Raw genomic sequence first — 25793 nt, 5'->3', positions numbered from 1 at the left:
GTTGTAAAACGTGGGGGTATCTGGGCCAATTAGCTGTGTGTTCTGTGTGTTCTTGATTGTCCTTTTGTCATCTAATAGAGGGTGTCTGGTGTTCAGGTCCTCTATTATGTAGGTAAACTTATTGTTTGATAGGAGTCAGTTAAAGTCAGCTTACTGCAGGTAACCTCTGTGTGGGTTAAGTAATTATGATTGATCTTGTTGCTATAGATATCTGTATGGCAAATGTTGTGGATCTCTTTTATGACAAAGCTCATTCAATAGTTCAACTGGTTAGAAATATGTACCTTGTACCTAAATAATTTAAACTCACTCACTATTTGACGATGTGAGTTTATGAGTATGATGCTGTATATTATGTTCGCAGGTCAGACAATATTTGTTGTTTTTTAGTGAGAAACTTTGTGGGTTTTTTTTTCAACGACTTACGTAGCTTGTTCTCATTTATCCTGTTCCTGAATATGGGCGTCGGCCATTCTTCTTTATTCTTTTCATATACTCTGTGGTTGCCGGGAAGATCCATCCTCTAAAGTCCCAATATTATTTCTTCTTTATTATGGATATTCAGAGAACTCGGGGCAGTTGAATGTCTATTTGTATCCCCAGTTCTTTACTCACATTTATAATTTGTTATATGTCTTTGATAAATTTAAATATGGAGTAGATATTTAAGGTCACATCTTTTTTAGGAAGTAATTTAGGAAGTAATTTTTTGGGTTAGGGGATCCTGAGGCATCACTCATTCCATCTGCTGATTCAGTCAATGTTTGTACTTCATGTTCTTCTTGTTCTGAGTTGATCTCTAACATGCTTTTTCTACTGGATGTTTATGAAAGTTTTTTTTTTTTCGTGATGGCTTCTGAGTTAGCTGTGTGATAAGTGGATTGTTTTTCTGAATGTTTACTTCAAATGTTTTCTGGAGGAAACCTAAGCATTTCTAGGTGGACGTGACTTAAGCACATAATATGTTTAGGTTCAATGTCCTGTACTTGCAGGATCAGATTTGTGGCAGTTGTTAATGATCAACGTTTTAAAATTCCGATAAGCAGGTTTATATTTGATAAACAGTGTAGGATTAGTCAAATATAACTAACTAATCTTTGAGAAAACACCCAAACTTAAGGACTCAATGATATGACTTACATAATGATCGATTAAACAAACTACTATTCTTTAGAAAACACAGTGCATTTAGCCGAGCAACGTGGCTTAACAGTAAAAAAAGAGAGGGAAAAACAAAATAAATCTTACATTTCGTCGAACTGGTACTTGACAGGGCAGTTCTTAGGGTAAGCAAAGGCATCTAGATCCATCCTGACAGGGTTGCGGCCGACGTGGAAGAGGCAGGGTGTCCCCAGCTTCTCGTACTGGCCTGAACTCCCGATGCCTGAACTCGCTGTGTCTGTACGTCGGTCATGAACAAAGAGAAAAGAATATTGTAATATAATCCAAGATTAAGATATATTTTACCTGCAAGAGCCAAATATCATGACAGAGACTATGGGATGATGATAAGAATAGGGAACGAATACAACATGATGGTGCAGCAGGACTTGTGTGATGGTGCAGCAAAACCTGTGTGATGATGCAGCAGGAACTGTGTGATGGTGCAGCAGGACCTGTGTGATGCTGCAGCAAGACCTGTGTGATGGTACTGCAGGATCTGTGTGATGATGCAGCAGGACCTGTGTGATGATGCAGCAGGACTTGTGTGATGGTGCAGCAGGACCTGTGTGATGGGGCAGCAGGACGTGGGTGATGGGGCAGCAAGACCTGTGTGATGGTGCTGCAGGATCTATGTGATGATGCAGCAAGACCTGTGTGATGGTGCTGCAGGACTTGTGTGATGATGCAGCAGGACCAGTGTGATGGGGCAGCAGGACGTATGTGATGGGGCAGCAGGACGTGTGTGATGGTGCAGCAAGACCGGTGTGATGGTGCTGGGATCTGTGTGATGATGCAGCAGGACCAGTGTGATGGGCAGCAGGATCTGTGTGATGATGCAGCAGGACCTGTGATGGGGCAGCAGGACGTGTGATGGTGCAGCAGGACCTGTGTGATGGGGCAGGACGTGTGTGATGGTGCAGCAAGACCTGCGTGATGGTGCTGCAGGATCTATGTGATGATGCAGCAGGACCTGGTGACGATGCAGCAGGACCTGTGTGATGGTGCAGCAGGACCTGAGGATGGGGCAGCAGGATCTGTGTGATAATGCAGCAGGACCTGTGTGATGGTGCAGCAGGACCTGTGATGATGCAGCAGGACCTGTGTGATGATGCAGCAGGACCTGTGATGGTACAGCAGGACCTGTGTGATGGTGCAGCAGGACCTGTGTGATGCAGCAGGACTTGTGATGATGCAGCAGGACCTGTGTGATGGTGCCCAGGACCTGTGTGATGATGCAGCAGGACCTGTGTGATGATGCAGCAGGACCTGTGTGATGGTACAGCAGGACCTGTGTGATGGTGCAGCAGGACCTGTGTGATGATGCAGCAGGATCTATGTGATGGTGCCGCAGGACCTGTGTAATGGTGCAGCAGGAACAGAGGTGATGATGTTGCACGACCTGTGTGATGATGGCAGGACCTGTGTGATGATGCAGCAGGACCTGTGTGATGATGCAGCAGGACCTGTGTGATGGTTCAGCTGGAACTGTGTGATGGTGCAGTCGATCCAATATCCTTATACCTGGGGAGTGAAACCACCCCATGTTATCACAAGAAAGGAACAACAGAACACAGGAATAATTATCCCACAAAAGACTCAACTGAATGTACTTGAATAAATAAAATAAATTGGAGAATCACAAATGAAATAATAAATAATACATTTATGTTCTGAAAGGTACTGTCTAGCAACCATGGAATTTAAGAATAAGTGATTGTATATTAAAATAAGAGGATGACGGAAGGGTGAAAATATACCGTTAAGGGTTAGATCAAATGAATACGACTAACATTAACTATATTAACACTACAAAATACACAGCAACACAACAACTATTCCTACCAAATAAATTCCATAACACCAGGTCCTTCTGAACCTTAACTGCACATACCAGATGCCACTAGGTGTAGATGACTGAACAAGCACGCCATATGACAAGTGTCGAGGCTAGAGGGTGTGGACACGTCCTGTCTATACACGGTTTGCAAAGAAAGTCTCTGCACACAGAATATGACTCACTGACCCAGGACAGTTGCGAAATAGTCTATAACTAATTAATACTACTTTTGGTTTGACTAACAGGGTGACACAAATGATGCATATTAATACATACATAGATATACAATTAACCTAAGTAACAGAAAACAATAGATAATATAAAAAAAGATATAAGCTTGTGTGGGTGGAGGCAAACAGATCGACATGCGTGTTCCTAAGAGTTACAGGCATGTGACAGTGCAGCAGGACCTGTGTGATGGTGCTGCAGGACCTGTGTAATGATGCAGCAAGACATGTGTGATGATGCAGCAGGACCTATGTTATGATGACGGGACTGTGTGATGGTACAGCAGGACCTGTGTGATGGTGCAGGAGGACCTGTGTGATGGTGCGGCAGGACCTGTGTGATGGTGCAGCAGTACCTGTGTGATGATGCAGCAGGACCTGTGTGATGATGCAGCAGCACCTGTGTGATGGTGCAGCAGGACCTGTGTATGGTGCAGTAGGACCTGTGCGATGATGCAGCAGGGCTGTGTGATGATGCAGCAGGACCTGTGTGATGATGCAGCAGGACCTGTGTGATGATGCAGCAGGACCTGTGTGATGGTACAGTAGGACCTGTGTGATGATGCAGCAGACCTGTGTGATGGTCAGCAGGAACTGTGTGATGGTGCAGAAGGAACTGTGATGGTGCAGTAGGACCTGTGCGATGATGCCTTGGGACCTGTGTGATGATGCAGCCGGACCTGTGTGATGATGCAGCAGGACCTATGTGTGATGATGCAGCAGGACCTGTGTGATGGTACAGCAGGACCTGTGTGATGATGCAGCAGGACCTGTGTGATGGTTCAGCACGAACTGTGGTGCAGAAGGAACTGTGTGTGTGCAGGACCGTGTGATAATGCAACAGGGCTGTGATGATGCAGGTGGACCCATGTGATGATGCACAGGACCTGTGTGATGGTACAGCAGACCTGTGTGATGGTGCAGCAGGACCTGTGTGATGGTGCAGCAGGGCCTGTGTGATGGTGCAGCAGGACCTGTGTGATGGTGCAGCAGGACTGTGTGTGATGGTGCAGCAGTACCTGTGTGATGATGCAGAAGGACCTGTGTGATGATGCAGCAGGACCTGTGTGTGGTGCAGTCGGACCTGTGCGATGCAGCAGGAGCTGTGTGATGATGCAGCAGGACCGTGTGATGATGCAGCAGGGCCTATGTGATGGTGCAGCAGGACCTGTGTGATGAAGCAGGACCTGTGTGATGGTGCAGCAGGACCTGTGTGATGGTTCAGCACGAACTGTGTGATGATGCAGCAGGAACTGTGTGTGATGGTGCAGCAGGACCTGTGTGATAATGCAGCAGGACATGTGTGATGATGCAGCAGGACCCATGTGATGATGCAGCAGGACCTGTGTTATGGTGCAGCAGCACCTGTGTGATGGTGCAGCAGGACCTGTGTGATGGTGCAGCAGGACCTGTGTGATGGTACAGCAGGACCTGTCTGATGGTGCAGCAGGACCTGTGTGATGGTGCAGGAGGACCTGTGTGATGCGCAGGACCTGTGTGATGCAGCAGGACCTGTGTGATGATGCAGTAAGAACTGTGTGATTATGCAGCAGGACCTGTGTGATGGTACAGTAAGAACTGTGTGATGATGTAGCAGGAACTATGTGATGATGCAGCAGGACCTGTGTGATGGTACAGTAAGAACTGTGTGATGATGCAGCAGGAACTATGTGATGATGCAGCAGGACCTGTGATGGTACAGTAGAACTGTGTGATGATGTAGCAGGAACTGGGTGATGGTTTAACAGCAACTGTGTGATGGTGCAGCAGGAGCTGTGTGTGGTGCAGCAGGACGTGTGTGATGAGCACAGGACCTGTGGGGATGCAGCAGAACGTGTGTGATGATGCAGCAGGACCTGTGTGATGATGCAGCAGGACCTGTGTGATGGTGCAGAAGGACCTGTGTGATGATGCAGCAGGAACTGTGTGATGTGGTTCAGCAGGAACTGTGTGATGGTGCAGGATGTGTGATGGCAGCAGGACGTGTGTGAGTCAGAGGAACTGTGATGGTGCAGCAGGACCTGTGTGATGCAACAGGACCCATGTGATGATGCAGCAGGACCTGTGTGATGGTACAGCAGGACCTGTGTGATGGTGCAGCAGGATCTGTGATGGTGCAGCAGGACCTGTCTAGTGGTGCAGCAGGACCTATGTGATGATGCAGCAGGAACTGATGGTCGAAATGTGTGATGGTGCAGCAAGACCTGTGTGATGATGCAATAGGACATGTGTGATGATGCAGCAGGACCCATATGATGATGCAGCAGGACCTGTGTGATGGTTCAGCACGAACTGTGTGATGGTGCAGAAGGAACTGTGTGATGGTGCAGCAGGACCTTGTGATAGTGCAACAGGGCATGTGTGATGCAGCAGGACCCATGTGATGATGCAGCAGGACCTGATGTGATGGTACAGCAGGACCTGTGTGATGGTGCAGCAGGACCTGTGTGATGGTGCAGGAGGACCTGTGTGATGATGCAGCAGGAACTGTGTGATGATGCAGCAGGACCTGTGTGATGGTGCAGGAGGGCCTGTGCGATGGTGCAGCAGGACCTGTGTGATGGTACAAAAGTACCTGTGTGATGATACAGCAGGACCTGTTTGATGGTGCAACAGGATCTGTGTGATGGTGCAGCTGTGTGATGATGTAGCATGACTTGTGTGATTATGCTGCAGGACCTATGAGATGATGCAACAGGACCTTTGTGATGGTGCAGCAGGAACCTGTGTGATGGTGAAACAGGGCCTGTGTTATGATGCAGCAGGACCTGTGTGATGGTGTAGCAGGGCCTGTGATGATGCAGCAGGACCTGTGTGATGGTTCAGCACGAACTGTGTGATGGTGCAGAAGGAACTGTGTGATGGTGCAGCAGGACCTGTGTGATATGCAACAGGGCATGTGTGATGATGCACAGGACCCATGTGATGATAGCAGGACCTGTTATGGTGCAGCAACACCTGTGTGATGGTGCAGCAGGACCTGTGATGGTGCAGGACTGTGTGATGGTACAGCAGGACCTGTCTGATGGTGCAGCAGGACCTGTGTGAGTGCAGGAGGACCTATGTGATGATGCAGCAGGACCTATGTGATGATGCAGCAGGACCTGTGATGGTACAGTAGAACTGTGTGATTATGCAGCAGGACCTGTGTGATGGTACAGTAAGAACTGTGTGATGATGTAGCAGGAACTATGTGATGATGCAGCAGGACCTGTGTGATGGTACAGTAAGAACTGTGTGATGATGTAGCAGGAACTGGGTGATGGTTTAACAGCAACTGTGTGATGGTGCAGCAGGAGCTGTGTGATGGTGCAGCAGGACGTGTGTGATGATGCAGCAGGACCTGTATGAGGATGCAGCAGAACGTGTGTGATGATGCAGCAGGACCTGTGTGATGATGCAGCAGGACCTGTGTGTGATGGTGCAGAAGGACCTGTGTGATGATGCAGCAGGAATTGTGTGATGGTTCAGCAGGAACTGTGTGATGGTGAGGACCTGTGTGATGGTTCACGCAGGTTGTGTGATGGTGTAGATGGAACTGTGTGATGGTGCAGCAGGACCTGTGTGATGATGCAGCAGGACCCTATGATGATGCAGCAGGACCTGTGTGATGGTACAGCTGGACCTGTGTGATGGTGCAGCAGGATCTATGTGATGGTGCAACAGGACCTGTCTAATGGTGCAGCAGGACCTATGTGATGATGCAGCAGGAACTGTGTGATGGTGCAGAAGAATGTGTGATGGTGCACAAGACCTGTGTGATGATGCAATAGGACATGTGTGATGATGCAGCAGGACCCATATGATGCAGCAGGACCTGTGTGATGGTTCAGCACAGAACTGTGTGATGGTGCAGAAGGAACTGTGATGGTGCAGCAGGACCTGTGTGATATGCAACAGGGCATGTGTGATGATGCAGCAGGACCCATGTGATGATGCAGCAGGACCTGTGTTATGGTGCAGCAGCACCTGTGTGATGGTGCAGCAGGACCTGTGTGATGGTGCAGCAGGACCTGTGTGATGATGGTACAGCAGGACCTGCTGATGGTGCAGCAGGACCTGTGTGATGGTGCAGGAGGACCTATGTGATGATGCAGCAGGACCTGTGTGATGCAGCAGGACCTGTGTGATGGTACAGTAAGAACTGTGTGATTATGCAGCAGGACCTGTGTGATGGTACAGTAAGAACTGTGTGATGATGCAGCAGGAACTGTGATGATGCAGCAGGACCTGTGTGATGCAGTAGAACTGTGTGATGATGCAGCAGGAACTGGGTGATGGTTTAACAGCAACTGTGTGATGGTGCAGCAGGAGCTGTGTGATGGTGCAGCAGGACGTGTGTGATGATGCAGCAGGACCTGTATGAGGATGCAGCAGAACGTGTGTGATGATGCAGCAGGACCTGTGTGATGATGCAGCAGGACCTGTGTGATAGGTGCAGAAGGACCTGTGTGATGATGCAGCAGGAACTGTGTGATGGTTCAGCAGGAACTGTGTGATGGTGCAGCAGGACCTGTGTGATGGTTCAGCAGGGTGTGTGATGGTGCAGAAGGAACTGTGTGATGGTGCAGCAGGACCTGTGATGATGCAACAGGACCCATATGATGATGCAGCAGGACCTGTGTGATGGTACAGCTGGACCTGTGTGATGGTGCAGCAGGATCTGTGATGGTGCAACAGGACCTGTCTAATGGTGCAGCAGGACCTGTGTGATGATGCAGCAGGAACTGTGTGATGGTGCAGAAGGAACTGTGTGATGGTGCAGCAAGACCTGTGTGATGATGCAATGGGACATGTGTGATGATGCAGCAGGACCCATTATGATGCAGCAGGACCTGTGTGATGGTTCAGCACAGGCTGTGTGATGGTGCAGAAGGAACTGTGTGATGGTGCAGCAGGACCTGTGTGATGTGCAACAGCATGTGTATGTGAGGACCCATGATGCAGCAGGACCTGTGTGATGGTACAGCAGGACCTGTGTGATGGTGCAGCAGGACCTGTGTGATGGTGCAGGAGGACCTGTGTGATGATGCAGCAGGAACTGTGTGATGATGCAGCAGGACCTGTGTGATGGTGCAGGAGGCCTGTGCGATGGTGCAGCAGGACCTGTGTGATGGTACAAAAGTACCTGTGTGATGTAGGACCTGTTTGATGGTGCAACAGGATCTGTGTGATGGTGCAACTGTGTGATGATGTAGCATGACTTGTGTGATTATGCTGCAGGACCTGTGAGATGATGCAACAGGACCTTTGATGGTGCAGCAGGACCTGTGTGATGGTGAAGCAGGGCCTTGTGTTATGATGTAGCAGGACCTGTGTGATGGTGTAGCAGGGCCTGTGTGATGATGTATCAGGGCCTGTGTGATGGTGGAGTAGGTCCTGTGTGATGGTGCAGCAGGACCTGAGTGATGGTGCAGCAGGACCTGTGTGATGGTGCAGCAGGACCTGTGTGATGATATGCAGGACCTGTGTGATGATGCAGAAGGACCTGTGTGATGATGCAGCAGGACCTGTGTGATGGTACAGCAGATCTTGTTTGATGATGCAGCAGGACCTGAGTGATGGTGCAGCAGGACTGTGTGATGGTGCAGCTGGACCTGTGTGATGCTGCAGGGACCTGTGTGATGGTGCAGGAGGACCCTGTGGTTGTGCAGCAGCACCTGTGTGATAGTGCAGCAGGACCTGTGTGATGACAGCAGATCTTGTGTGATGATGGAGCAGGACCTGTGTGATGGTGCAGCAGCACCTGTGTGATGGTGCAGCAAGACCTGTGTAATGGTGCAGTAGGACCTGTGCGACGATGCAGCAGGAGCTGGTTGATGATGCAGCAGGACCTGGTGATGCAGCAGGACCTATGTGATGATGCAGCAGGACCTGTGTGATGGTACAGCAGGACCTGTGTGATGATGCAGCAGGACCTGTGTGATGGTTCAGCAGGAACTGTGTGATGGTGCAGAAGGAACTGTGTGATGGTGCAGCAGGACCTGTGATAATGCAACAGGGCATGTGTGATGATGCAGCGGGACCCATGTGATGCAGCAGGACCTGTGTGATGGTATAGCAGCACCTGTGTGATGGTGCAGCAGGACCTGTGTAATGGTGCAGTAGGACCTGTGCGACGATGCAGCAGGAGCTGTGTGATGATACAGCAGGACCTGTGGAACGATGCAGCAGGAGCTGTGTGATGATGCAGCAGGACCTGTGTGATGGTGCAGCAGCACCTGTGTGATGGTGCAGCAGGACCTGTGTGATGGTGCAGTAGGACCTGTGCGATGATGCAGCAGGACCTGTGTGATGGTTCAGCAGGAACTGTGTGATGGTGCAGAAAGAACTGTGTGATGGTGCAACAGGACCTGTGTGATATGCAACAGGGCATGTGTGTGATGATGAAGCAGGACCCATGGTGATGATGCAGCAGGACCTGTGTGATGGCAGCAGGACCTGTGTGATGGTGCAGGAGGACCTATGTGATGATGCAGCAGGACCTGTGTGATGGTGCAGCAGGACCTGTGTGTGCAGGAGGACCTGTGGTGATGCAGCAGGACCTGTATGATGCAGCAGGACCTGTGTATGATGGTACAGTAAGAACTGTGTGTGATTATGCAGCAGGACCTGTGTGATGTGGTTTAACAGCAACTGTGTGATGGTGCAGCAGGACCTGTGTGATGTGCAGCAGGACGTGTGTGATGATGCAGCAGGACCTGTATGAGGATGCAGCAGAACGTGTGTGATGATGCAGAACCTGTGTGATGATGCAGCAGGACCTGTGTGATGGTGCAGAAGGACCTGTGTGATGATGCAGCAGGAACTGTGTGATGGTTCAGCAGGAACTGTGTGATGGTGCAGCAGGACCTGTGTGATGGTTCAGCAGGAATGTGTGATGGTGCAGAAGGAACTGTGTGATGGTGCAGCAGGACCTGTGTGATAATGCAACAGGGCATGTGTGATGATACAACAGGACCTGTGTGATGACAGCAGGACCTGTGTGATGGTGCAGCAGGACCTGTGTGATGGGTGCAGCAGGACCTGTGTGATGGTGCAGGAGGACCTATGTGAAGATGAAGCAGAACTGTGTGATGATGCAGTAGGACCTGTGTGATGGTGCCCAGGATCTGTGTGATGGTGCAACAGGACCTGTCTAATGGTGCAGCAGGACTATGTGATGATGCAGCAGGAACTGTGTGATGGTGCAGAAGGAACTGTGTGATGGTGCAGCAGGACGCTGGAGAATAATGCAACAGGGCATGTGTGATGATGCAGCAGGACCCATGTGATGATGCAGCAGGACCTGTGTGATGGTACAGCAGGACCTGTGTGATGGTGCAGCAGGACCTGTGTGATGGTGCAGGAGGACCTATGTGATGATGCAGCAGGAACTGTGTGATGATGCAACAGGACCTGTGTGATGGTGCAGGAGGCCTGTGTGATGGTGCAGCAGGTCACGTGTGATGGTGCAAAGGCCTGTGTGATGATGCAGCAGGGCCTGTGTGATGATGTATCAGGGCCTGTGTGATGGTGGAGTAGGCCTGTGATGGTGCAGAGACCTGTGTGATGGTGTAGCAGGGCTGTGTGATGATGTATCATCGCCTGTGTGATGGTGGAGTAGGTCCTGTGTGATGGTGCAGCTGTGTCATGATGTATGACTCGTGTGATTATGCTGCAGGACCTATGAGATGATGCAACAGGACCTTTGTGATGGTGCAGCAGGACCTGTGTGATGGTGCAGCAGGGCCTGTGTGATGATGCAGCAGGACCTGTGTGATGGTGTAGCAGGGCCTGTGTGATGATGTATCAGGGCCTGTGTGATGGTGGAGTAGGTCTGTGTGATGGTGCAGCAGGACCTGTGTGATGGTGCAGCAGGACCTGTGTGATGGTGCAGCAGGACCTGTGATGATGTAGCAGGACCTGTGTGATGATGCAGAAGGACCTGTGTGATGATGCAGCAGGACCTGTGTGATGGTACAGCAGATCTTGTTTGATGATGCAGCAGGACCTGAGTGGTGGTGCAGCAGGACCTGTGTGATGGTGCAGCAGGACCTGTGTGATGATGCAGCAGGACCTATGTGATGATGCAGCAGGACCTGTGTGATGCTGCAGCAGGACTGTGTGATGGTGCAGCAGGACCTGTGTGATGGTACAGCAGATCTTGTGTGATGATGGAGCAGGACCTGTGTGATGGTGCAGTAGAACCCATGTGATGGTTCAGCAGCGCCTGTGTGATGGTACAGCAGGACGTGTGTGATGGTGCAGCAGATCTTGTGTGATGATGCAGCAGGACCTGTGGTATGGTGCAGCAGGACCTGTGTGATGGTGGAGCAGGTCCTGTGTGATGGTGGAGCAGGTCATGTGTAATGGTGCAGCAGGATTTTTGTGATGGTGCAGCAGGACCTGTGTGATGGTGCAGCAGGACCTGTGTGATGATGCAGCAGGACCGTGTGTGATGATGCAGCAGGACTTGTGTGATGAGCTAGCAGGACCTGTGTGATGGTGTAGCAGGACCTTTGTGATGGTGTAGATTGTTGTGTGATGATGCAGCACGACCTGTGTGATGGTGGAGCAGTGTCCTGTGTGTGATGGTGGAGCAGGTCATGTGTAATGGTGCAGCAAGATTTTTGTGATGGTGCAGCAGGACCTGTGTGATGGTGCAGCAGGACCTGTGTGATGATGCAGCAGGACCTGTGTGATGATGCAGCAGGACTTATGTGATGGTACAGCAGGACCTGTGTGATGGTTTAGCAGGACCTTTGTGATGGTGTAGCAGTTGTTGTGTGATGATGCAGCAGGACCTGTGTGATGGTGCAGCAGGACCTGTGTGATAGTGCAGCAGGACCTGTGTGATATGCAGCCTGGGCCTGTGTGATGATGCAGCAGGGCCTGTGTGGTGGTATAGCAGGACCTGTGTGATGGTGCAGCAGAACCAGGGTGATGGTGCAGCAGGACCTGTGTGATGATGCAGCAGGACCTGTGTGATGGTACAGCAGATCTTGTTTGATGATGCAGCAGGACCTGGTGATGGTGCAGCAGGACCTGTGTGATGGTGCAGCAGGACCTGTGTGATGATGCAGCAGGACCTATGTGATGATGCAGCAGGACCTGTGTGTCTGCAGCAGGACCTGTGTGTGATGTTGCAGGACCCGTGTGATTGTGCAGCAGCACCTGTGTTATAGTGCAGCAGGACCTGTGTGATGGTACAGCAGATCTTGTGTGATGATGGAGCAGGACCTGTGTGATGGTGCAGTAGACCCATGTGATGGTTCAGCACGCCTGTGATGGTACAGCAGGACCTGTGGTATGGTGCAGCAGGACCTGTGTGATGGTGGGCAGGTCTGTAGTGAGCAGGTCATGTGTGGTGCAGCAGGATTTTTGTGATGGTACAGCAGGACCTGTGTGATGGTGCAGCAGGACCTGTGTGATGATGCAGCAGGACCTGTGTGATGTAGCAGGACTTGTGTGATGGTACCTTAGGACCTGTGTGATGGTGTAGCAGGACCTGTGTGATGTAGCAGTTGTTGTGTGATGATACCGTGTGTGATGGTGGAGCAGGTCCTGTGTGATGGTGGAGCAGGTCATTTTGTAATGGTGCAAGTTTTGTGATGGTGCAGCAGGACCTGTGTGATGGTGCAGCAGGACCTGTGTGATGATGCACAGGCTGTGATGATGCAGGACTTGTGATGGTACAGCAGGACTGTGTGGTGTAGCAGGACCTTGTGATGGTGTAGCAGATCTTGTGTGATGATGCAGCACGACCTGTGTGATGGTGCAGCAGGACCTGTGTGATGGTACAGCAGATCTTCAGCAATGAGATGCAGCAGGACCTGTGTGATGGTGCAGCAGGACTGTGTGATGATGCAGCAGGACCTGTGTGATGGTGCAGCAGGACCTGTGTGATGGTACAGCAGATGTGTGATGGTGTAGCAGGACCTTTGTGATGGTGTAGCAGTTGTTGTGTGATGATGCAGCAGGACCTGTGTGATGGTGCAGCAGGACCTGTGTGATGGTACAGCAGATCTTGTGTGATGATGCAGCAGGACCTGTGTGATAGTGCAGCAGGACCTGTGTGATAATGCAGCAGGGCCTGTGTGATGATGCAGCAGGGCCTGTGTGGTGGTATAGCAGGACCTGTGTGATGGTGCAGCAGAACCAGGGTGATGGTGCAGCAGGACCTGTGTGATGATGTAGCAGGGCCTGGGTGATGGTGCAGCAGAACCAGAGTGATGGTGCAGTAGGACTTGTGTGAGGATACAGCAGATATTGTGTGTTGGTTCAATAAAATAGTCACCTATGAGGCCGAAAGATCCTTGGGCCACCTCCTTTAGGAAGTTCCAGCTCGACACTTCAGTACCGCTGAACACCGCCATCACCTCCCGCACCTTCTTGCCCACCATCCCAGAGTTTTCCGTCTGCGAGGAAGATATAAGTGTACTAATATAAAATATATAATGATATAATAAGTGGATATTTGTATGTTTAATTGTGTGTGTGTGTGTGTGTGTGTGTGTGTGTGTGTGTGTGTGTGTGTGTGTGTGCTCCATGTGTGCACGCAGGGTGGTGTCATGCATCTAGTGTAGTAGCATTATGTCAGTGTTAAGGTAGAAGCACTGCTTGCTTCCCCTCACTTTCAGCTACCTCCGCTGGCTAGCCCTCGTGGTAAATAGGGAAGCAACTTGCACAAGTCTTCTCCTGCCAGTACACAGCCTCTTCACAATCAAAATTCCTGTTGTGCCTCCTCGTGGCAACACACGGTATTTAGGTGCCTCATGGGAATAGGCAAAACCAGCAGGGAGTCTCGGAGCAGGAGTGGGCCCCAGAGGGACGGCGCATAGGCCCACAGGTATGTGCACACGTCCTGGTGTCTTCCATCCACTGCTCTGTTGCCTTACAGATTAACTTTGCTATGTATAAGGCTACGGGAGTAAACCCCGAATTAAAAATCTGCAGCGGAGCCGCACGTCAGGCAGACATGCTTACGGAGCTCCAACTAGACCCCAACGGCGGCATAGACAGAACAGGTGACCAAGATGGGAACCCAACGACTACACTGCCGGACAAAGGCAATGTATGATGGACAGGCTACTAAGGTTTAACCCAAGAAGCTGGGCTATCGTCAGTCCATTACAACTCTCCCTTTGCCCAGTCATTGCAACACTTGCACCACGTGATCAGGAAACGGGAGAGCCAAGATGTGTGGTTGCAGCCTGCGCTCCTGCTTCACTACATAAATCAACTTGTGCACAGCCATCATCCAGCTCATCATACTTCTCATCATCATCAAAACCCCTATACCCCCAAAAGTCCTATGGCGATGGAGGAGTGGCAAAGAGGACAGGCAGAGATGACTGCCGGGAGTCTCTAGTCACAACTCTGCACATGGGCGGCATTGGGATCTAGGCAGCAGTGCAATCCGGTTCTGTCTTTGCTCACCCCACATGAGGAGGGGGCTAGAAAAGGTGCCTTAAACATAGCCTGCCTATAGAACCAACTTGACTGGGCAATTGCACCCAGTAAGGTCATCATTATGCGGTCGAAAACACAGTTATAATCACAGATCAAAACAGAAACAAACTATACAACCTCTTTTGTCGCTGCATGGAATGAGTGTCCTGAAAGAAGAATCGCCCTTGTGGCAAAAGAGCTGACTAGGTATAACATCGACATAGCAGCCATTACTGGGTCCCGGCTCCCAGGCAAGGGTCGACTCACAGAACGGGGTCTGGCTATATCTTCTTTTGGAAGAGTAAACTTCCTGCTGAGAGAAACCGATTTTATGGAGTTGGCTTTGCCATCCGCCAGTATATCCTACATAGGCTAACTGAAATGCCTGTTGGGATCAACGAGCGCCTCATGACACTCCGAGTCTTTCTGAGTCACTAACATCATGTCTTCTTCATCAGTGTATATGCCCTAACAGTGGATGCAGAAGATGGCATCAAGGAGGCCTTTTATGCCGACCTTGAAAGGGTGTTAACCTCTATCCTCAGAGAAGATAAGTTTGTGCTCCTAGGTGATTTTAATGCCAGAGTTAGCACAGATGCTGAAATTTGGCAGGGAATCATAGGAAGAAATGGACTACGCAAGTGTAATCCCAAAGGCCTACTCCTCAGCAAGCATGTTGAATACAACCTCAATATCACCAATACCTTGTTTAGTCAAGCCGAGAATTTCAAGGGTTCGTGACAAAACACCCACTATCCAAATTTTGGCATCTTATTGAATATATTATTGTCAGAGAAAGAGATCGCTAGATGTCCTCATCACGCGAGCCATGCATGGCTTAAACCATTGCGACACTGATCGATCATCGGCTCGTTAGAGCCAAGTTCTCACTTCACATTGTCCCCAAACGGTAAAGTCAGCAAGCCTACAAAAGAGGTTTTAACAATAAGCGTCTGGAGTATCCAGCGGTAGCACTTGCCTTCAGAGAGCAGAGCAGCTCGAACATGGGCTGATAAGCAACCTGACCAGAAACAATCCAAATCCCAGAGCAGAATGGGGGTATTTTCGACACTGTCATGACAAAAATCTACAGGGCCAGATCGAAGGAATACACCAGGACTGGTTTGATGAAAGTGACCCGGAAATCAATGTACTCATAAATGATAAACGTGCTGCTGTAACTGACTGGCAGAACAACCCTCAGTCTCAGACCAAAGCTGAAGCCTTCCCCAAGAAGGACGCAGCGGCCCAGCACGAACTTCGCAATCTAAAAAACGTCTGGTTTAAAATAAAGCACGTTAAATGCAAAAATATGCAGATCAACACAAGATGTGTGAATTTTGTCAATTCTGCTAAAACATTTTATGGACCAATCACTCAGGGCGTAGCCCCCGTCAGCTCATCCGACGGTAACTCCCTAATTAAAGACAAAGAAAGCTACCTTCTGCACTGGAAAGAGCACTACCATTCGCTGCTCAATCGAAATACCGATGTGGATGCCGTGACTGTCCGGCAGGTCCCTCAGCATACAGAGTAGACTCATCACCTCAGCTATCCTCCATCCCTGGATGAGGTAGCTACTGCCATCAAACAGATGAAAAATAACAAAGACTCAAGGGCTGGTGGAATCCCAGACGAGGTTCATAAAGCAGGAGGACCTCTGCTTACCAGCCGGTTCCAATCTCTCCTGGAGGATATATGGGAAAAGGAGGAAATCCCCCATGCTCTTAAAGACGCCTCCATCGTCAATATTTATAAGAACAAGGGAGACTGGTCAGACTGTGGCAACTACCTCGAGATCTCGCTGCCGTCCGTTGCTGGCAAGATTATCGCCCGAGTCCTCCGAAACAGACTCCTTCCTGAGCCGGAAAGCTTCCTCCCAGAATCTCAGTGTGGCTTTAGACCAACACGTGGAACCACTGACATGATCTTTGCTGCCCGCCAGATACAGGAAAGATGCAGAGAACAGCGTCGTAACATGCACATGGTCTTCATGAAATTAACAAAGGCCTTTGACTTGGTCAACAGGGAAGTCCTCTTGCGGACCATCAGCCGTTTTGGCTGTCCACCAAAATTCAATGCCATTGTGAGGCAATTCCACGATGGCGTGAACGGCAGTGGCTTACATGATGTCACCCAGTCTGAGTTCTTCCCCATTCAGACCAAGGATGTGTACTGTCACCAATTCTCTTTTCCATTTCCTTGGCTGTCCTCCTTACTTACTCGTGTCAGTGTCAATTTAGCTGGTGGGGTGGACATCCAGTACCAGATGAAGGATCCTTTCAACAAAAGACAACCCCAGGCAGGAACAAAGGTGTCCCCCACCTACAGGAGATGCTGAACGCCTCCGCAGATGCTTATGCACACTTCGGCCTTGAGGTGAATGTACGTAAGACTCAGATTTTCTTTCAGCCACACCTCCACCATCCATCCGGCTTAACAGTACTACCCTGGATAATGTTACCTACTTTCAATATCTTGGTTCCCAACTTCCCACCTTTCTAATACCGCGGACATCGATGAAGAGATTCAGTATCGGATCAGGTGTGAATCTCGAGCCTTTGGTAGACTCCGTACCCTTGTCTTCAGCTGTAGGAAGCTGAAATTATCTTCAAAGTTGCACGTATACCGAATAGTGGTCCTGTCGACCCTGCTTTATGTCAGTGAGAATGGGTCACATACAGGAGGCACCTCAAGGCATTTGAAAATTTTCACCAACGTAGTCTACATTCCATCTTCCAAGTTCGCTGGGAAGACAAGAGAACAAATGCCAGTATTCTCGCTGACACCAATTGTAGGAGCATCGAGGCTACCATTATCCATGAACAACTACGTTGGACTGGCTATATTGCCCGCATGGACGACAATAGATTGCCAAAGCAGCTACTTTACAGTTACCTAACAAAGAGTAAACGTAACGCTTGCGGGCAACTGAAAAGGTATAAGGATAGTCTTAAGATAAACCTGAAAAAGTGCCAAATCAACCCCCCTGGAGGAGCACCACACGAGAAGGTGTCAATACTTTCGAGTTAGCCCGACTGCAAATCGAGGCAGATAAGCGCTAACGTCGGAAAGATGCTGCCTCCGCGCCTCCCACACTATATGTAGCCCTCCACACTGCAGGTCCCGTATCGACCTCATTCGTCACCTTAGAGCTCATCAACGAAGGTGACATCCCTAATAACTCATATCATTGTCTCATAGCTGGATGGTCGTCATACTCGATTCCGAGTGACAGCAAAGTAGTAGCAGTAGTGTGTGTGTGTGTGTGTGTGTGTGTGTGTGTGTGTGTGTGTGTTATGCCAAATAGGGATAATCGTCGACTTAGTTAAAGCTTCACATCAGGCACCAGAGCACCAGGAAATATAGTCCATTCTTACATGAGATTGACAATGCTCGCCATTATAATTACGTAAAATAAAATTAAATCCCTAAAATAATAAAAATATTACAGTTAAGAAGTGTAATACTGTCTTAGAAATATTGCTGTTGCTTTGTATAATTTAGTAATTAATTTGTGTTATTGGAAATCTTTTTTGTCACGTGAAATATAGTGTAATGAGTGAACAATAATAGTACAGCAATGTTACGGGAGAGACCTTAACCCTTACTTTCCATCCAGGACTTTACCTCTTGGCATCTGTGTATAGAGCATGGTGATATTCTATAGTTTCCCTCGATCATCACACAGATCTTCATTAAATGGTATAACAAATATGTGTACACGCATATAGCCTTACCTCAAAAACTAAAATAAAATAAAATAAAATGAAATAAAATAAAATACAATAAAATAAAATAAAAAGGAAATTTTACTACCAGTCACGTTGGTCAATATATATTAGTTGAAATTTCTTTGTTGGTGGATGTGCAATTGTGCATTACCTCGCTGGCTAGTGGCTGGTAAGTACACCCATGTTCTCTTGCTCCCATTTGCCGGCATTTTCATGCTTTGAGTCATTTGCATTAAATATGTCTTCTTTTATACAATAAAGATAAGAATCAATGGTAGAAACTTAATGAACACTTTCATTATTCCTTATTGGTATCCAGGCTCACCAACTTTATATACCCTTAGTTTTCCCGCCAATTACCCCTATACAGTGGAAGGTACCAGTGTCATTCGTGGGGTGTTGAGTCACTAGTCGAAGAGCTGACAGGACTAAATGAATCCGCCACGTGGCCGAGGAGGTGAGCAGTATGGTATGTGGCAGCACCACTCGTCACACGTCCAATATAAAGACAAATTTGATAGAGCAATGAGAAATATGCGAGCCAGGTTCAACCCCCCCCCAGGAAGGAGTTACAATAAAACCGTGAGAGCTAAGTCCAACCCTCCCCACGAAAGTGTTGTAATAGATCAGTGATAGCTGTAAGACTCAGGTACAACACTCACCAGGAAGAAGCTGTAGGGGCTACTGAGTCTCCTGATGGCGGGAATTACTTGGGTCTCCAGCAGCTCATCCAGTGAATTGATGGGCTGTGACCTAGAGTGAGATACAAAATTTAGGTACTTCAGCGAGAGTAACAGCAGATATTATTAATTTACTTCATAAGCACATACATAATCACACATCAAACTACACCCGTCATGAACTTCAGCATATTTCTTTATTTTTTCCTACATTCCTTCATTCCACCCAACTTTAGTCACTCTTCCCATCTGCATCATTAAGTCAATAAATATATGCGTTTTAATACACCAGGAAGGCGGTGAAGGAGCCACTATAGAGAAAGATCTCCATCACATAAGACACTACTACTAATACTTTGCTGTCACTCGGAAACGAGTATGACGATCATCCAGCTATGATATAATGATATGAGTTATTAAGGATATCACCTAGGTTGGTGAGTTCTGAGATGACTAAAGAGGCCGATACGGGACCGGCAGGGTTGATCACAGATGTTGCACATGTGGAGGCTACGTCTAGTGCGGGAGGGGCGGCGGTAGCGTTTTTCCGGCGTTGGCGCTTGTCTCCCTCTTTGTGCAGTCGGGCTAACTCGAAAGCTTCTTGTGTGGTGATCCTCCAAGCGTTACGGTGTGGAGTAATCGTCTTCCAGGTGAGGGCGTCCATTTGGCACTTTTTTCAGATTTGCCTTAAGACTATCCTTATACCTTTTCAGTTGCCAGCCAGCGTTACATTTACTATTCGTAAGGTGACTGTAAAGTAGCTGCTTTGGCAGTCTACTGTTGTCCATGCGGGTAACATGGCTAATCCAGCGAAGTTGTTCATGGATAATGGTAGCCTCGATGATCCTACAGTTGGTGGCAGTAAGAACACTGGCATTTGTTCTCTCGTCTTCCCAGCGAACTCGGAGGATGAAACGTAGACTACGTTGTTGTAAGTTCTCAAGTGCCTTGAGGTGCCTCCTGTATGTGACCCATGTCTCGCTGCCATATAGCAGGGTGGGGAGGACCACTGCTCGATATACGTGTAACTTTGCAGATAATTTCAGCTCCCTACAGCTGAAGACACGGTTTCGGAGTCTGACAAAGGTTTGAGATGCATATCTGATCCGATGCTAAATCTCTTCATCAATATCTGCGGTGGTGGGCAGGTGGGAGCCGAGATACCGAAAGTGGGTAACATTAGAAAGGGTAGTCCAGATAAGCTGGGTGGAGGTGTGGCTGAACCAGGGGCAGGCTGAAAGAGAATCTGAATCTTACGTACATTCACCTCAAGGCCGAAGTGTGCATACGCATCTGCGAAGGTGTTCAGGATCTCCTGTAGGTCGCGTTCGGTGTGAGCGACAAGGGTGAAGTCGTCTGCATACTGAAGCTCAGTAATGGAAACTGCCGACATCTTTGTTCTTGCCTGACGTCATCTTATGTTGAAAAGACCCTTCATCTGGTACTAGATGTCTACCCAGCCTGCTAAATTGGCGCTGGCACGAGTAAGGAAAGCAGCCAGGAAAATGGAAAAGAGAGTTGGTGGCAGTACACCAGTGGCGAATCCTGACCGAAGATCTTGAGCATGCTCTCTATTTTTTAGAGCGGGGAAGGGGCTGTACCTAGGTGGTTTAACATTAAATACTTTTTTGAGATAATATGATAATAAAAGCTTTCAAGTAGGCCTGTGCATGCCATTGTATTATTAACTTAGCCTGCTACCTATTCTCTCATTTAAATTTAAAATAGCCTAAAAAAAGAAAGGAAAAGTATTTGAAAAAGTGAAATAAATAAATAAACAATTTAATTGTATTTTAGTATATAGAAGTGTACAAAAGTTTTATCTTTCTCCTTCTCCTTGGTTTTTTCTCCCCTTTTCTTTCCCTTTTAAACGAACTCCATCTTCCTATTTTTTCAATAAATTTTTCAGTCACTTCATCATAAAATGTATGCTTCATTTCCAAGTGCCCAAGCAGAGTGTTTTCTATTGACATCAACGCTAAGGATGACAGTCTTTCCTGCCCTTGTGTGCTTCTGCAATAGATCTAGATCCTTTTTAAAGCAGAAAATGTCCTTTCTGCAGTTGCACTTGTAGCAGTTATAGTGACAATCAACTTCACAAGTTTATACACTTCAGGCATTCCCAGATAGAGTTTAGTTTCATGCATGATTTTCATCAAATCGAAAACAGGCTTACCTTTGAACTCTGGGTAAACGTAAAGAACACTTAACTCATTCTTCAGCCTTACAGTATCAAAGAAAGATCCACACTGCTTCTCCAAACTTTTCACTGCACTGTCAGGAAACTGTTCAACAAAGAGAAGAATTCGAGCTGTGTGACTGTCTGAAATCTATCTCTTAGTTGAACTAAAATGTTATCCAAGATTTCATTGAACAGAGCTCTGCAGCCTGCTTCTTCTAATTGCTAACTTCTTCTGGGTCTTTTATTTGGGTTTTCATCATTTCTTCCTGGAACCCTTCCCTATAAAATCCTGTCGAAGTCGTCTTCACGATTTTCTTAATTTTTCCGATCAACTCTTCAACCTTTTTGGAGCAGTAGGCAATGTCCATTCCTTTTGTTTGAAGAATGTCGAAAAGAACATCCGTGAAAGAAAACACCGAGGAAAAAACATTCAACAGGAAGCGAGTCTGGAATTTCTGGAGGAAAGACAAAAATCCTTGTCCCTTTAAACCAGTCATCGTCCCACTCTGCAGACTGATCAAGTATGTGATGGAAAAATGAGGTCAATTGGTCATAATATTCTTTTACGGTGTTGACCAGTCTTGAAGAAAAATTCCATCTTGTAGGCGCTACTCTGGGTAGTTGTTTCTCAAGAAAAGCTTGAGGGGCAAATGTTCTCTTTGAAGACTTTGAGAAAAATGCTGCTAAACATGAAAGTGTCTGAAAAAAATTTCTACATCTTGTGATGTTTTTTGCTGATTGCTGAAGTGTCAGATTTAGCAAATGGCTGTAACAGTGCACAAATATAGCACACGGGTGCAGTTCCTGTACCTTCTTATTTAAACCGTTTTGTTGACCAGCCATAACAGCAGTGCCGTCGTATGTCTGAGCAATAAGTTTTTCCCCACAGTTAAAGTCGCTCAGCAGATGTTTAACATGCTCCAGTAAGCCTGCTGAGGAACGATCAGCGCTCACGTTGTAAAATGAAGAAATGTTTCTTGAACTTGACAGTTTTGGTTAACAAAACGAAAAACAGAAGAGAGCTGTGACTTATTGATTATATCAGACGTCTCATCCAAAATCAGTGACACAAAATCAGTTTTCTCAATATCTTCTTTTATTTGCTTCGTGATTAAGTAGCTGATTGCAGCAATCAAATCATTTTGAATGGCGGAAGATGTACCTCGGAAAATAGTTGATTCCTTCAAATGAATTTCTAACATCGGATCGTAATGGCTAATCAGTACAAGTAGCTCTAAGTAATTCCCTTTATTTATAGACGTATCTGATTCGTTATGGCCTCGAAGAGGAAGTTCTTGTTTTGCTAGAAAGCATACAGCATCAATTAATCTTTTCAGGATTCCCAATTTTTCTTAACTTTTTCATTGTGCATTTGGTCACTGAAGCGTTGTTGTTCATCAAGCTGATGAGCAATTCCCGTTCTTCCGAAACTATTAAATTGCAGAAAACAGTTTATGTGATTAAAAGATTTATCATGCCTGGAAATAGCCAATGACAAAGTATTCAAATTATCAAAACCAGTTTTCGACCATACATTGCGATCAGTTGAAAAGAGCAAACACGGCCAGCAGAAGAGTTTGTTTAACTTATTTGAGCCAGTCAACCAATATGTGCTTTTGTAATTCGTGATATTAAAATGCCTAACATATTCTTTGTTTTTTTCTGTATGCTTCCTTGTAAGTCCTGGAATTCGTGGACACGGTCTACGTTTTCCTACGATTTCAATTTTCTCTGAAATGTTTCTTCTCGAAAACGGCTTTTCCAGCAGTTCCTTAACTAAACAAGTGTCCTGTTCTACCACAGTTTCCATCGCAAGTAGAATATTTATATCATTATAAGTCTATAACACTCGGGTAGCAGAAGCACCACAACACACACGAACGGAAGAATGTAAACAACACGCACGACCCACACGGACTCGTGGGTGGAGCGACACTGAAGCTCCACGCCAGGCCGCATCATATCTGCCATTTCACCATGGTATGACTGTGACCATTGCGACGTCAGCGAGCTGCGCGCCGCCCAGGCTTTCATAGAGGTGAAACAGCACCTACGAATGCATTTGGGAGAGGAGCTAGCCCCGGCCTAGCTCTCTTACACAGTGCTGTTACTAAGCGCAAGGCTGCATTTTAGAGTATAAATATAAATTTATTTAAGATGAATAAATGAACAAAAAGCTCTGAGTATGCTTAGTATACTATGCTTAGCATACCCTGTGCACGAACACACACACACACACACACACACACACACACACACACACACACACACACACATAAAACACTATTACAGTAATCACCATCATCACCACTAACTTCACGACTGCTATCACAACCACCACCATCACTACTAAAACCACTACCACCACTACCACCACCCTTGCCACCACCACCACTAATAATAATGGTTGCTCCTCGAGTTCGAGGATGGCCGGCCCTTGTGCCACCTAGGCGTGAAATTGTTTACTGTGTAGAAGGTGTCACCAACAAAACAAGAAGACCATGCGTTATTGAGCTGCTTGACCCAGTGTCAAGGAATAGTCCAAGAAGACCGGATAACTCGTCAACTACACTGGCTAACCATTACCCTGGAGCACGATCCAAAAATCGATTAATATCCTGGTTCCCAATTCGCTGGTAGACAGGCGGCGTAAAGAAACTTGCTCATAGTTTCACGCTTGTGAGGTGAGCATGCTGATCACCACCACCACCACCACCCACCTGAAAGGAATAGCGAGGAAGGCGGTTATGGAGCCAGAATAGAGAGACCCCACCACTACAGCTAAAAACATGATGGTGCTGCTTATCATTCGAGTCCCAGACCAGCTTGGCCACCTGCGACAACCTGAAAAATAGACATTGAAAGTTTGGTAAAATTCTCAAGTTTTGTTTACTAAATTCATTGTTTTGTTTTTTATATTGCAGGAATTTCGATATGGACAATAAGAATTTCTTCCAAGATAATATAATTTCCATTAGATATGATATAAATTATTTAAGTCAACACATGTTACATATAATTTTCAATAAATGAGCGACTAAATTTCGAAAAATTTCAGTAAAGTATGACAAGAGAAATGTTTAGACATCGTGTCTAGATGAGAAGATTTATGGGAGAGAAGGAAAATGTGAATTAAAGACGAATAGGCAAATGATAACTAAAGTACCTGGATCGAATAAATATTCATGAAATTTATAAACAAGATGGACGTGTGAAGTACTTTTTCTACTCATCCTGAGGTCATGGTGGGTCGTTATAGCTTTCTGGGGAGGCTGAGTAAATAAATCTAAGCACTGCACCATAGAAACAGCTCCGGAGGTTATACGTAGGCTACCCATACTTTACTTGCTCTTGATCTTTAGTGTGCATGTACTCTGGAGGCTCTGTGCTCTTTTGGTTACGTGTTATTGAAGGAAGTACTCTGAAAGTTCTATACTCTAAGTTATGTGTTATTGAAGTATGTACTCTGAAGGTTCTGTACTCTAGAGGTTATGTGTTATTGAGAGTATTACTCAAAATGTTCTGTATTCTGGAGGTTACATGTTATTTAAGGAAGTACTCTGAAAGTTCTGTACTCTCTTGGTTATGTATTGCTTGAGGATATGTACTCTGAAGTTTACGAGGTTCAAATGTAACATATTTTGAATAATGCATGTTCTGTGTAAGTTACTGCATATAAGGTGGAGGTTACATGCTCTTGACATAGGGAGGTCTAAAGGTTAAATAGTTTAGAGGTTAAGTGGTCTGGGGGTTACGAGGTGTGAAGGCTAAGTGGCCTGGAGGCTAAGTGGTGTAAAGGTTAAGTGTTGTAGAGGTTAAATAGTTTAGAAGTTAAGTGGTCGAGAGGTTATGTGGTCTGGAGGTTAAGTGGTGTATAATTTAAGTGGTGTATATATTAAGTGCTCATGAGGTTAAGTGGTTAGAAGGTTAAATGGCCAGGTTAAGTAGTTAGAAGAGTAAATGGTGTAGAGGTTAATTGGTCAAAGGTTAAGTGACCAGGAGTTTAAGTGGTCACGAGGTTTAAGTGGTGCAAAGGTTAAGTGGTGTAGAGGTTAAATGGTACAGAGATTAAGTGGTGTAGAGGTTAAGTGACCTGGAACTAAAATAGTCTATAAGATAAGTGATCAGGAGGTTAAGTGGTCAGAAGGCCACGCACTCTGGTAAACAAGGATCTTGAGAACGCTGGTACAGAAGGACTTAGTGTGAACGTCGTCCTGTTTACCCATCACTCCCTCACGTACCCACATCAGGCTGCCTACTATCACGCCCGTCATTACCACCGTTAATGCCAGGGACACCCACACCTGTATGGAAAGAGTGTGTCATTATAATTAGTAATTACCTTCACCACAAACCACTTTACCACCATCACCACCACCGTGTGTACTGCTACCATTACCACCACCGTGTCTACTACCACCATCACCTTTGTCTACATATACTGTAAACAGATAATAGTTGTATAAGTTCAGGCTATTTACATATTGTGTTTATATAGAACACTACCCGGATTCACCAACACAGATCCATATATCG

General features: G+C 47.1%; 1 protein-coding gene across 1 annotated transcript; it reads right to left on the bottom strand.

Annotated features, from left to right (window-relative positions):
• Positions 1-1196: 1196 nt before the first annotated feature.
• LOC121875381 lies at positions 1197-25555 on the bottom strand. The gene is made up of 5 exons (XM_042379934.1): positions 25414-25555; positions 23978-24101; positions 19058-19148; positions 13508-13628; positions 1197-1399 (listed from the first exon to the last, which is right to left on the bottom strand). The coding sequence occupies exons 1-5, from the start codon at positions 25529-25531 to the stop codon at positions 1245-1247; spliced, it is 609 nt and encodes a 202-aa protein (XP_042235868.1). The 5' UTR covers positions 25532-25555; the 3' UTR covers positions 1197-1244.
• Between the last annotated feature and the right edge of the window lie 238 nt (positions 25556-25793).

Source organism: Homarus americanus, unplaced genomic scaffold (genome assembly GCF_018991925.1).
Source record: "Homarus americanus isolate GMGI-L3 unplaced genomic scaffold, GMGI_Hamer_2.0 scaffold56241, whole genome shotgun sequence".
Taxonomy (NCBI): domain Eukaryota; kingdom Metazoa; phylum Arthropoda; class Malacostraca; order Decapoda; family Nephropidae; genus Homarus; species Homarus americanus.
Note: the sequence above shows the minus strand (reverse complement) of the source record. Positions and strands in the feature narration are given on the sequence as shown.